This window comes from Panthera leo, chromosome B1 (genome assembly GCF_018350215.1).
Source record: "Panthera leo isolate Ple1 chromosome B1, P.leo_Ple1_pat1.1, whole genome shotgun sequence".
In the NCBI taxonomy this organism is placed as follows: Eukaryota; Metazoa; Chordata; class Mammalia; order Carnivora; family Felidae; genus Panthera; species Panthera leo.
This window is the reverse complement of record NC_056682.1, coordinates 43,742,433-43,755,713: the sequence shown is the minus strand read 5'-3', so window position 1 is coordinate 43,755,713 and position 13,281 is coordinate 43,742,433. Positions and strand designations below refer to the sequence as shown.

Here is a 13,281-nt window from a genome sequence, read left to right as displayed (position 1 = left end):
ACCCACTAACCACAAAATCATGACCTGAGCCAAAGTTGGACGCTCAACCCACTGAGCCACTCAGGTGCCCCAAGTGGTCTTCCGTATAATTGAACTATTTACCATTCACTATCTTGAAAGCTTAAGAACTTAAGCTTAAGAATGAAAGCGTAAGAATTTCTGTGGTGGTTGGTAAATGTAGTTTGGCCTTTTGCATCCTGTGAGACATTGTAACCCTAGTAAGGTGAAGAGTGGACTCAGGTCGAAATATTGGAGGTTTATACGTTTATTTTTGAGTAGAATGCTGAGCTCACATGAAAAAGAGCAGAGGTAAGGCCCAGCTTTGTAGTTTACTTGACACAAAAGGTTTTTTCTTTTCCTTCCTAAATATAACTGTGCTCTGATACGAGTAAAAGCAACCAATAAATAAATAGCAGACTGAGTAGCTGAGCGGTGGGATTTGATGTTAGTTTTCACTGTTGACCAGATAAACAGGCACATGGAAGTAACACCATTTTGGAAATTGAGTTTCCCAAATGAGCTTTGTTTATAAACTTTGAACATATCAAAAATGGGCAGTTTATTAAATCTTTTCTACCAACATCACTTTTTTTCCCCCTCATCCTTTTTTTCCTCCATGTTATTGCCTGCAGCAGTTACAGTCACTCATGCTAAGTAGTATTTGAATAAAGCTAATATTGGCAAAAATATACTGTTTGACCCCTTCCCCCACTGCTTATGGTGTGGCATGATTTTGTGTTTTGAACCAGTACGTTTCAGCTGTGAAATGCACTCACTGCAAGCACTGAGCTGAGTGCATGGAAACTGTTATGCTTCTCATTTTATGTGATCTACTAATTGGTATGTAGCAAAAATAATTTTCTAAAACTGTTTTGTTGCTTGTTTTGTAATAAAACCATGTGAAATACTGAAATATGGTGTATGTTTTCCTAACGCTGACCTTCTGTCCGTGGGTGGGTGATCTCTCTAGTCAGTGTGCCCTGTTACTGGTTTTCTGCACTTCCCGAGGTAAGTGCCTGCACAGGGCAGGGCTGGCGACCTCTCTTCGTGGCGTGGGGGTAGACCTGGCCCCGGGGCGGGGACGGTGTGGGTGATACGTGTGGGATCTGCCAGGTTCTGCCCCATAAAGTCTGGGGGTTGGCGGAGGCGACACCCAAGCCGGGAGAAAGTGTTGCTCACGTTAGAGCAGTTGCGAGACCAAAGTAACTGGAACAGAGCGAAGAAGGAAGGGGGCAGAATGACTAGATCTCTGCTGCGGCCCACCGCGCTCGGACAACTCCTGCTGTGGCTGCTGCTGCCCCCGCTGCCTGTGCCCAGGGTCGAGGCTAGGAAGTCCAGGCCCTCGCTGCCCTGTCCGGCGGCCTGCGAGCCGACGCGCTGCCCTCCGCTGCCCACCTGCTCCGCTGGGGCGACGCCAGTGCTCGACCGCTGCCGCTGCTGCCGCGTCTGCGCGGCGGCCGAGGGAGAGGCCTGCGGTGGGACGCTGGGCCGGCGGTGCGCCCCGGGGCTGCAGTGCCGCGCGCCGCTCAGCGCCCAGCGCTTCCGCGGCGCCCGGATGGGCACTTGCGGCTGCCCCGCGGCGGGAGCGGCCGTGTGCGGCAGCGATGGGCGCACCTACCCCAACCTGTGCGCGCTGCGCGCCGAGAACCGCGCCGCGCGCCTCCGGGGCGCGCTCCCGGCCGTGCCCGTGCTGAAGGGCGACTGCGCCGACCAAGGTGAGCGCCGGCCCGCGCGCGCTCGGGCGCTCGCGACTCCTCTAAGCGGCGCGCCGCACTCGCGGTTAGCCGCAGGCTCGTCCCTGCGCCTTTGCCTGCGGATTCAACTCCTTGTTCCCAATTTTCTTTCCTTCTTAGGTGTCTCCTTACCAGTTCCCATGTGGTTTCTCCCCGCTTGCCTCCCCAGGCCTGTTAAACACCGTCTCCCCCTTTCCCTTTCTCTCTTTTTTTCCCCCCCACCCGGGATGGGATGACAGCTCTGTTTTCCTCAAGGCGTATCCTTACGGGATGGCCGTGAACATAAAGGGGAGCCCGAAGAGAGGAAGGAGAGGGAAAGGGAACTGGAGGAGGAGAGAGACCGGGAGTTTGGGGATAGGACACCAGATGCGGTCAGGCAGCGGGACGCCCACCGCCCCCAAGCATGGAGCATTTCTTCTCAGGGACCAGGAGTGTAGGCCGGCTCAGGAGCAAGTACAACTTCATCGCCGCCGTGGTGGAGAAGGTGGCGCCATCCGTGGTTCACTTGCAGCTGTTCCGCAGGTAAAGGAGGCAAGAGGCGGCCGCCAGCTGCCCAGCGGACTGTTTATGAGCGCCTGCCCACTTAAGTCCCTGCGCTACCGCTTTACAAGCATCGTTTAGTCATAAAACCTGCTGTGAGGAAATCGCAGCTCAAAACAGGTTGAGTAATCTGTTCAGGGTGGTTTAGCCAAAGAGCGGAAGCGTAGGGTTCCTGACTTCCAAATCTGGGCCACTCCTCTGCACTTAGTTGTCTGGGGTTTCTCCCTCCCTCATCTCCCACAGACAAAATCTGAGAGTCAGATGTAAGAGCTAGAAGGCATCCTGATGGTGATCTTGCTCAGGCTGCTCGTTTGCATGGAAAGGAATCATGTGTGACAAGACCAGTTAGTAGTGGATCCAAGCTGGAACCAGCCTTCTCTTACACTCTCTCCCTGCCTGGGTCCTCAGTAATGTGGCACTCAGTAACGTGGGATCCACATTTGGCCCCAGTAGCATGATTAGATTAGGTCTCTGAAGCAGAGGGTTGCTGCTCTGACCATCGCTGAAGGTGGGGGTCAGAGGTGGTCCCTGGAAAAGGGGAGCTGGAATCAGCTCTCATTCGTGATCCTAAGAGATGGCCAAGGCATTGAACATGCAGAATCCAATTACACATGGAGAGCATGAAAACAGACAGGAGAAAGTAAAATGTCTGAGAAAACCGTGGTGGCGGTATGCTTGATAAATGAGAGGTTCCCATGTCCCCAGACTGTGATAGATCCCCTAATTTTCCTGCCCTCTGCTTATGCCGTTGTCTTGCTGAGACAGGTCACCTCTTAGCAGCAAGGATATTCCTGCATCCAGTGGCTCTGGGTTCATAGTGTCTGAGGATGGGCTCATTGTTACCAATGCCCACGTCCTCACCAACCAGCAGCGGATCCAGGTGGAGCTCCAGAGTGGGGTCCAGTATGAAGCCACTGTCAAGGACATTGACCATAAATTGGATCTTGCGCTGATTAAGATTGAGCCAAACGTGAGTATGCAAGGGCCAAAGCAGTCTGTACAGCTGGGGATTTTCATCAATTTGCTGATACTTTCTTTCCCACCCCACTCCCACACATCTTTTCTACCTGGTATATGCTCTTTTCTGGTTTCTTTTTTTTCCTGTTTTTCACTCCTCTTTTGTTTATTTTCCTCTCTGCCCGTCTGTATATCCCTAACAATTTCTATTAACTATCCAGCCTCCTTTACCTCTTTTTTCAACAGATGCTGCTTCTGGGAAGCTTTGTTTCTGCTTGCCTTAGAATACTAGGAATGATTGCAATGGATTCAAAGCTGCCGAGGAATACTTTGAGGTGCTTGCTACACAAAGTGTAATCTGCACTGCAGCAGCATTGACATTATCTGAGAATGTTTTAGAAATGCAGAATCTCAGATCCCACCCCGGGCTACAGAATCAGAATCTGCATTTTAATAAGATCCCCAAGTGATTTGTGTGCACGTTAAAATTTGAGAAGCACTGCTCTGGGTGATCTCCTTTCTGTTTGTGGCTTAACCTTGACTAGGAACCTTTGAGCTGGAATCGAGCTAAGTTGCTAATGTCAGTTTATGTTCATCAGCTACTTCACTGGTGGTTTAGTTATAGTAATTTCTACAAAGCAATAGTTTTAGATTTTAGAGATGATACTGATCATCTTAGCAAGTGAGAGAGTTTGGTGGTTGCTGGAATTTGAGGAAGAAGCATCAGGCACTTGTAGAATGTATGTGGGTGGGTAGGTGATTCTTGGATTTTAACTGCCCAAATGATAGAGACGGTGTCATATATGTGTTGAACACAAATACTGGTTGATTCTGTTCTTGATTTGTTTTTCACCTCTCTGTCCTTCCCATCCCTTCTGCTCTTGTGCAGACTGACCTTCCTGTATTGCTGCTGGGAAGGTCATCTGACCTGTGGGCTGGAGAGTTCGTGGTGGCCTTGGGCAGCCCGTTTTCTCTGCAGAACACAGTGACTGCAGGAATTGTCAGCACTACACAGAGAGGGGGCAAAGAGCTGGGGCTGAAGGATTCGAACATGGACTATATCCAGACTGATGCCATAATTAACGTAAGTCACTTGGGAGGGCCATCCTCAACCCGTTAGGTACTGACAGGACAGTGAGAAGGACATGTAAGAATGCCCTCTTTTCCCATTGGCCTGTTGGGGATGTCCAGAGTACAGTTAGATCCTCACGAGAGGGATGGCATGCCATGTTGTTAGAGTTCAGCCTGTTTGATGTGATAATTGGCATCCATGGTAGCCTCTTAGGTCTGTCATAGGGGTCACCCCCTGCTGTAGAAGGTGGTGGTCCTTTTGCTGTTGTCCTTCATTGGCACTGACTTCAGCGTTGGTGATGACGGGGGCACGGCTTTGCCTATCTAGGAGGAACAGGCACTCACCAGCATAGGCTGCTTTTGGTAAACCTCTTTAGGAACCATGTATAAATGACAAGGAGAAAAGTACTGACTTTTCCAAATTTCTGTCTTCAGCATGGGAATTCTGGGGGACCTCTGGTGAACTTGGTAAGTGACCACTTTCCTTGCTGCTTCACGTCTCTTCCTCACTTTCAAAGACTTTACAAATTCCATGATGCAGACTAGGATGTCACCCTTGTGTAGAGATTTGTGGTAAGATGCTTTTCTGTTATTGCATCGTTTAAGTAACCAGTTAGCAGAAATTTAAATCTACAGTGGATTTATCCTCCTGGCATGTGATTTCATCAAACTGAGAGTGCTAGGGTTTACTTATGCTTACTGACATCTCTTGAGCATGCTTTCTGTCTTCATCGCGTAGTTAACACAAGTCCTGGGCACTAAACTAAAATAGATGTTAAATGACCAACAGTACTATGTAGGGTTTATCCTTGAAACCTCTCTGCTGCTGCGTATGAAGAACTGTTCCTGATCCCAAGATGCTAACTACATGACGTGGTCTGTTCAGGGTTAAATTTAGTCTTGATAGAGATGACAGAAAAGCCACAGTAAGAATCCATTGCTCTGTCATGTTTCTTTAGTTTCATTCAGCATCTCTAGTGGAAATGGGAGTTTCTTGTTGCTCAATTATGTGGGGAAAGCATGAGAGTGTAGTGCTGTTTGAGACAGTCTGTGATCATGCTTTCTGAGTCCCTTAGAGCTGATTGTTTTTGGTTCTTCACACATTACATTTACTTTTTGGAGGATGAATTGTATGTGAAATTACTGAGCCCCTTTTTGCTTAGCAATGCATGTAATTTTTTGCACCTGCTTTCTCCTGTAGACAATGAGTCTACTAGAGGAGGGTGACATGCACATTTTCAGGCCACATTCCAGACCTACTGAATTATAATATGTATTTTTTAAAATGTTTATTTATTTTTGAGAGAGAGAGAGAGCGTGAGCACAGCAAGCAGGGGAGGGGCAGAGAGAAGAAGACACAGAATCCAAAGCAGGCTTCAGGCTCTGATCTGTTAGCACAGAACCCGACGTGGGGCTTGAACCCACAAGCTGTGAGATCATGACCTGAGCCGAAGTTGGATGCTTAACCAACTGAGCCACCCAGGAGCCCCTATAATACGTATTTTAGTATGATTAGAAGTCTCTTTTCTACCCTTGCCATTACTCAACAAGGCTAAAGGATGGTGAAGTGCATCAAGAGGAAAGTGTTTCCCGCTTCTCAGCTTCGGCCTTGTAGAGCTTTGTTCTCTAAGGTCAATTAGCTAATCCTGAATAGTTTCACTGAAGTGTTGCCTTTTTGCCTTTTCCATGTTTTTTTTAGTTTCATTTAAGCAGAAAAGGCAAATACTCCCTGTCCTCTTATCCCTGTCAAAATACAAACTGTGGTTCACTTTTAAAATCAGTTTGGTGAAGGAAAAAAATGAGCTCAAGATTTTAAAAAATGTCCTCAGTAGGGATTTGCACATGGGTAGGTACCCCCCCCTCCCCTGGTTTTCCTACAACGCTGTGTGTCCCATAAGGTAACATCCGCTGCTCTCTGTTGAAGTCTGCTTTCCTCTAGCCCCTCTGTGTTCTGACCCTCAGTGACTGGCTTCACTCTCTCCTCTGCTGGTTTTAGTTTTGCACCTATCAGTTTGCATGACTTGGAGACCTAATGATGACTCCTCCCTTGCCAGGATGGTGATGTGATTGGCATAAATACACTCAAGGTGACCGCAGGAATCTCCTTCGCAATTCCCTCAGATCGAATTCGACAGTTTTTGGCAGAATTCCATGAGCGCCAGTTGAAAGGTGAGGGGAGTTAGGACTTTTTCTTCCTTTCTTGTGTTTTTCAGGAGCACTCAATCTATCGTAGAGACTGCCATTAGGAATTCTGTAGAATACTGAGTCACTAATACCCAGCTTTTATCACGTTGGCTTGAGTGGCAATATTGGGAGACAAGGCACAAAGCCAGGCATGTATTGTCCCCAGAAATATGTGAATTGTGGTGGAAAGGAAACCCATGGGCTAGAGATGGGAGTGGATGGGAGGAGTGTTCATGCTAGTGACAAAGATTCTCTGAAGCATTTTCATTGCTGACAGCCCGAAAAGACAGTTATTATTAAGTTTATTTACTTATTTTGGGAGAGACAGAGACAGCATGAGCAGGGGAGGGGCAGAGATAGAGGGAGAGAGAGAGAGCACCCCAGGCCCTGCACTGTCAATGCAGAGCCTGACCCAGGACTTGAATCCCTGAACCATGAGATCATGACCTGAGCCGAAACCAAGAGTTGGATACTTAACCGGCTGAGCCACCCAGATGCCCCTGAAAAGGCAGTTATAATAATAGTAAGGATAATCCATGACTTGGTGTCTTTTATGCTCTGCCCACAGGAAGGAATTCTTGTTGTTAGTAACACCTTATAATTTTCCTTTCCAGGAAAAGCTCTTTCACAGAAGAAGTATCTCGGTCTGCGGATGCTGCCTCTCACTATGAAGTAAGCGTGGGTTTGAATGTGTCTGGGTTGTTTTTCAGAAGCAAAAGTCACAGCTGGACAGTCTTAACAGGCGATCTAAAGCATTTGGACCACAACTAGCTACTCTTGTGACTGCAGGGCCTCGTTGTCACAGAGCAGGTGCCTCTGCTGGCACCAATATTTGCTGAACGTTTCAGTAGCTTCTTTCTTTGTGGCTCTACCTTATAAATGTCCCATGGTCCCAGGCTTCGGCAGAGAACCAGACCACCCCCGGGGAAGAATAACTGTGACCAGCTTGATGGAATTCTCCCTGGCCACTTGGAGCCTTGCGTAGAACAGATAAGAGTACCTACTGAGTTGGAGATTTTGGCCAGGGCTCTGAAGATTATTAAGTCATTGTGTTTCTTAACCTTCCGGGAAAACTCTTCTCACTTTTCTTAGCCTTCTTCAAGAGATGAAAAGGCAAGATCCAGATTTCCCTGATGTGAGTTCTGGAGTTTTTGTGTATGAGGTGATTCAAGGAACAGCTGCTGAAAGGTAAGAGCGCAGCTCACGTGCCGTGGTAAAATGTGTGTTGGATTGAGACGTGCACTGTTCAGTACAGTGGCCCTCCCCACACATGACTGTTGAATACCCAGATGTGGCTGGTGTGACTGAGGAACTGAATGTTCTTTAATTTTATTTAAATAAAAAAAGAGGCAATGGATGTAAAATATTTTTCCATTAAACATACCTTTTGTTTTGGAAGGACTGCCTTTCATACCTTAATCACTGCATTGTGTAAGATGTTGTATAGTAGCATAACAGGTGTGTGTTGTTTCTAGTGGATTTCAAAGACTTATATGAAACAGTGGAAAATAACTTAATAATTTAAAAAATTACATGTTAAAATGATAATACATATATTGAGCTAAAATAGGTATATTTTTTAAATGTTTATTGACTTTGAGAGAGAGAACATGCACACAGAAGCACATGCAAAGGAGGGGCAGAAAGAGAGGAAGAGAGAGAGAGAATCCCAAGCAGGTTCTGCGCCGATAGCGTGGAGCCTGACGTGGAGTTCGATCTCATGACAAGTGAGATCATGGCCTGAGCTGAAATCAAGAGGTGGACGCTTAACTGATTGAGCCACCTAGGTGCCCCTAAATAGGTATATTATTATTATTTAAAAAAAAAAAAAATTTTTTTTTAACATTTATTTATTTTTGAGACAGAGCATGAATGGGGGAGGGTCAGAGAGAGGGAGACACAGAATCTGAAACAGGCTCCAGGCTCTGAGCTGTCAGCACACAGCCTGACGTGGGGCTCGAACCCACAGACCGTGAGATCATGACCTGAGCCAAAGTCGGACGCTTAACCGACTGAGCCACCCAGGCGCCCCAAGAGGTATATTATTAACATTAGTTTCATCTACTTTTAAAGATATTTCTAAAAATTAAAAAAGTTTAAAAAAAATACGCCTACCAGAAAATTTAAAATTATGTATGTGTCTTGCCTTACGTTTCTATTGGACAGTGTGGATTTAGACTTTTGAATACTTGTGTTTGGAAGGACTTCTTTTGGGAAGGGGATGGTTCTTTGTAGCCCAAGAATTCATGGTGAGTTAATAGCATGAGCTTAAATTAATTTTGCTAGGAATTCTCAAATCTACTCTTTCGATACCTTAGTTATTAAGAACAGGAAGAATTCAGAGGACTAATGGTTTAATAATATATTTTAGGTACTTTCAGACACTTTTTTCTTTGACCTCTGGAAGACCGTATCAGAGGCCAGCACTGAATGAATGAATGAATGTAAATAAAGCAAAGGCTAGAATAGCTTATCAAAGAAGTGCTCAGCTGATTTTACTCTTGTCTTTAAACATTTATACTAACTACTGAGGGAAGAGGTGGTTTGTCCTACAGTTATTTTCCTGAGTCTCTCTTATACTTCTTCAATATCCCTTTCTCACTATTTTTGGTTTTCAAGAGCTCAGTCACCTTTTTAGACTATGGCAACTCTTTTACTAGGGGGAAGAAACCACAGGGTACTAACTGTTCAGAATAGCTAAGTGTTAGGTCTCATGTTACTAAATTTGGCTTGTCATAGGCTTTTCTAAACTTTCTTGCTTCCTGCCCTCCCCCCACCCCTTTATTTTTAACTTTTGGCTCAAGGCCAAAGCTATTTCTTTCAGCTCTCCAAGTCCTTGCTACTCAAAATGTGGTCTGTAGACCAGCAGCATTGGCATCACCTGGAGCTTTTTAGAAATGCAGAACGACAGGCTCTACCACTGAATCAGAATCTGCATTTTATTTTTATTTTTAAAAATGTTTATTCTGAGAGAGAGAGAGAGAGAGAGAGAGAGAGAGAGAGAGAGAGAGAATCCCAAGCAGGCTCCATGCTGTTAGCATGCAGCCCAGCTCCTGGCTTGATCTCACCAACCGTGAGATCATGACCTGAGCCAAAATCAAGAGTCAGATGCTTAGCCAAATGAAGCCACTCAGGTGCCCCAGAATCTGCATTTTAAACAAGAGCTGCAGGTGATTTGGATGAACATTAAAATATGGGCCTTGCTTGAAGTCACCGATAAACCAGAAAGCTATTATTTCTGGCTTCACCCACTTATATCTAATAATAATCACAATTATTATAGTAATAACAGCTGGCACTTATTAACCACTATGTCAGGCATCATTTTAAGTGTTCTACATACTTTTTTGAGCCCCCAATAGTCTTATGATATAGGCATTAATTTATAGAAACGGCAGCTGTGGTACAGAGAGGTAATTACTTGAGAGGTACATAATTATCCAGAGAGCAGGGATGTGGAATCTGGCTTAACCCCTGGATTAACCCGTTTTGTAGCTCCTTGTCTTGTTTCTGAGAGGCAGAGTGAGTAGCCAGGTGCGTTTTCAAGTCTGAAAGACCCAGGATCAAATCCTTTAGTTTCTTCCAAGCTGTGGGACACGGGAAAGATCATTTATCCTGGCTAAGCCTCACTCCCTCATTTTGGTGTGTAGTTTACACTACTAACTGGCAGGTTTCTTTATCTTTTTTTTTCTATTCACAGAACTATAATGAATTAAGTTTCTTCTTTGTACACTGCCCCAGTCATCCTCCTGAGGTGTCCTTGTTCTAAAGGTTTTCCATGCTTTCAGCTTTGCCCTCAAACTTCTTTTCATAGCCTCTTGCTTTAAATTTCTATTAAAAAAAATTCCACATTCTTGGTAATCCTCCCACATCCTTCCTTTGACTTCCCATATCTTTTTTATTTTTTAAATTTTTTTTTTTAAAATTTTTTTTAACGTTTATTTATTTTTGAGACAGATAGAGACAGAGCATGAACGGGGGAGGGTCAGAGAGAGAGGGAGACACAGAATCTGAAACAGGCTCCAGGCTCTGAGCAGTCAGCACAGGGGGCTCGAACTCACGGACTGCGAGATCATGACCTGAGCTGAAGTCGGGACGCTCAACCGACAGAGCCACCCAGGCACCCCTTATTTTTTAATTTTTATTAAAAAATTTTTTTTAATGTTTATTTCTGGGACAGAGAGAGACAGCATGAGTGGGGGAGGGGCAGAGAGAGAGGGAGACACAGAATCCAAAGCAGGCTCTGAGCTGTCAGCACAGAACCCGATGCGGGGCTCAAACTCACCAACCATGAGATCATGGCCTGAGCTGAAGTCGGTCGCCCAACCGACTGAGCCACTCAGGCGCCCCTCCCATTTCTTTAAAATGGTGTCTCCTGGAGTCATTTCATTTGATGAGCCTCTTCCAGCCTATTACTGACTTTAAGAGAAATCATCAGCATGGCCATATATTATTGCAGTGTTTCATGTTTGGAGGTGCTTTTTGTTTCTAGACTATGTACTCTACGTGAAGCAAACGTGTTGGAGACAGAATGTAATCACAGCTTTGGGGAAAAGGAGCCTACAACCAGAGCCTTAAATATTTAGACTTGGAGGGGTGACTGGTTTTTGACTAACTGGAAGCAGAGCCACCATGCAGCTCAGCATAGTCTCTACTTCTACAACCATGGGTGAAGATGGGACAAGTGGGCTGTCAAAACCAAACTGATAGAGTACAACTGTCTGGGGAAAAATGTATATTGCTTGGAAATATATTGCTTGGAAATATATTGCTTCGTCTTTGCTTGAGGTTTACAGAGGTCAGAGAATGATAAAAACCAAAAGCTAAATTCCCTATTCCAAACCAAATCCAATATACGGGAGGAGTAAACTTTTTACATGATTGTTAGAGTATTGACTTTATAAAGGTAAGTAAGACTGTTGTCCCCAGGTGATAGTCCCCAGGACTATCTTAGGATAGTCCTCATATTTGGAAGGAATGAGGCTATTTCTGGTTTCCTGGTTGTATGTTTAATGACAGCAAAATAATGCCAAGAGATGACATTAAATTCTGGATGGGGACAAGCAAAACTTAGTTTCATGGTTCTTTTCTCCCCCCCCAGCTCTGGGTTGAGAGACCACGATGTAATTGTCAGCATAAATGGGCAACCTGTTACCACCACAACTGATGTTACTCAAGCTGTTAAGGACAGTGATTCCCTTTCCATGATGGTTCGTCGGGGAAGTCAAACTCTGATCCTGACAGTCACACCTGAAATAATCAATTAAATATCTTGCCTTAAAGAGAAATTATCTAACAAAACCAAAGCTATATTACCTGGTTTGTATTGAAGATGTACCAAAGATGGCAAGTTTTAGGTTCTCTTTCTTATAAAGAAAAACGAATGCTTTAAAACACAACATACATTCAGGGACCTTTTGGTTGGGGTGCTCTACTGTTGGTTGCTAAGAAGCCTTACTAAAGCAAGTGAAGGACATGGTGCCAGGAAGTCTGAGAACTGATAACATTTTATTTAAACAAAGAAACAACTGAAAGGCACAGTTTCTAATTTAACCTTGACAGAAGGCCGCTTTAGGACTTTAAAACTTCTCTATAGCTACAAACTGGATATAACACAAACATCCACACACACACCAAATATGAAGAAACAACCTGAATCCAGAGTGCAAAGGAAATCCAATTGTTAATAATACTCCTTTTCCCAGTTTTTCAGGTTGTATCATATTTGGCCAGGGTTTATAGATGCAGAGGACGGGCATCATTTGCAAGTCAAACTGACACTGGCAACTGCAGAGTGTCACAGAGATATATTAAAGATTCTCATGATCACCCTGACAGTGGTCTCCAAAAGCTTTTCTGACTGTGAGAAGGGCTTCTTTTATAAGACTGATACTTCAATAACTTACAGATTTTTACCTTTTTACCCAAGCTCATCCTCCTGGCAACATTAATGATTTTGAGTCTGAAAGTTGCCAAAGTGTTGTTTTTAAAGAAAGTAGCTTTTGGTGGGGTTTGTGAATATCCTGAGATTTTTTTTTAAAAAGTGTGAGATGAGGCAGGACTTGTGGCTTAGAGTAGTATCTTATTTTTGGTAAGATTTTAATTTTAGTTTGTTTTCCAGATTTCTCTTAGTAGTTATTTTTTTTAATACAGTGTCTCCTTAAATTCTATGCAGAATTTTATGTTTATGTGCTTTTTTTCCTGGGGAGGGGGTCTAGTTTCTTTGTGACCTACAACAATTTAAAAAATACTATATACTTATAGTATAGAGACTATGAATAAGAATCTACCAATTATTACTATTGTAGACAACAAGGTTAAGGTCAATGTGGCACAGAACTTTCAAGACAGAATAATCTGTTTTAATTTTTCACAGTTGCGACCATTTAAGAATAGAAGTACAGTGAGCATATTTATCAGGGATAATAAAGCTGAAACTTTTAGAAAAGCTGATTCATAATGATGGAACATATCCAGAGTTTTTTTAAACTGTGATTCTTGGTCTTTAAGTCAACTATTATGGGACTAAACTTTGAGTACTTCTACCTTGATTGTTTCTAGAATTTATCCTGAATATCAGGCTCTTAGTTTGTCCACAAAGTCCTCCTTTTACTTTATAGTTAGCAGTTCTTTTCAACTTAAATTGCAAAGGATGGGAACTAAGCTTTTAAAACCACTTATAATTCAGAACATTTCCTTTTATTCCCAGTGATTTGGGAATGCAAAAGCCTGGTTGTCTCTTTCCCTACTGACTACTATAGCCCACAGTGAGAGCTTCTGGAACCACACTTATTTT

At 44.2% G+C, this 13,281-nt stretch overlaps 1 protein-coding gene across 1 annotated transcript; it reads left to right on the top strand.

Annotated features, from left to right (window-relative positions):
• Positions 1-11,881, top strand: HTRA4 (HtrA serine peptidase 4). The gene is made up of 9 exons (XM_042934798.1): positions 1-1,715; positions 2,156-2,255; positions 3,039-3,243; positions 4,120-4,314; positions 4,737-4,769; positions 6,356-6,470; positions 7,100-7,157; positions 7,578-7,673; positions 11,587-11,881. Exons 1-9 carry the CDS (start codon positions 1,238-1,240, stop codon positions 11,750-11,752), a joined length of 1,446 nt encoding a protein of 481 aa, XP_042790732.1. The 5' UTR covers positions 1-1,237; the 3' UTR covers positions 11,753-11,881.
• The last annotated feature ends 1,400 nt before the right edge of the window (positions 11,882-13,281 follow it).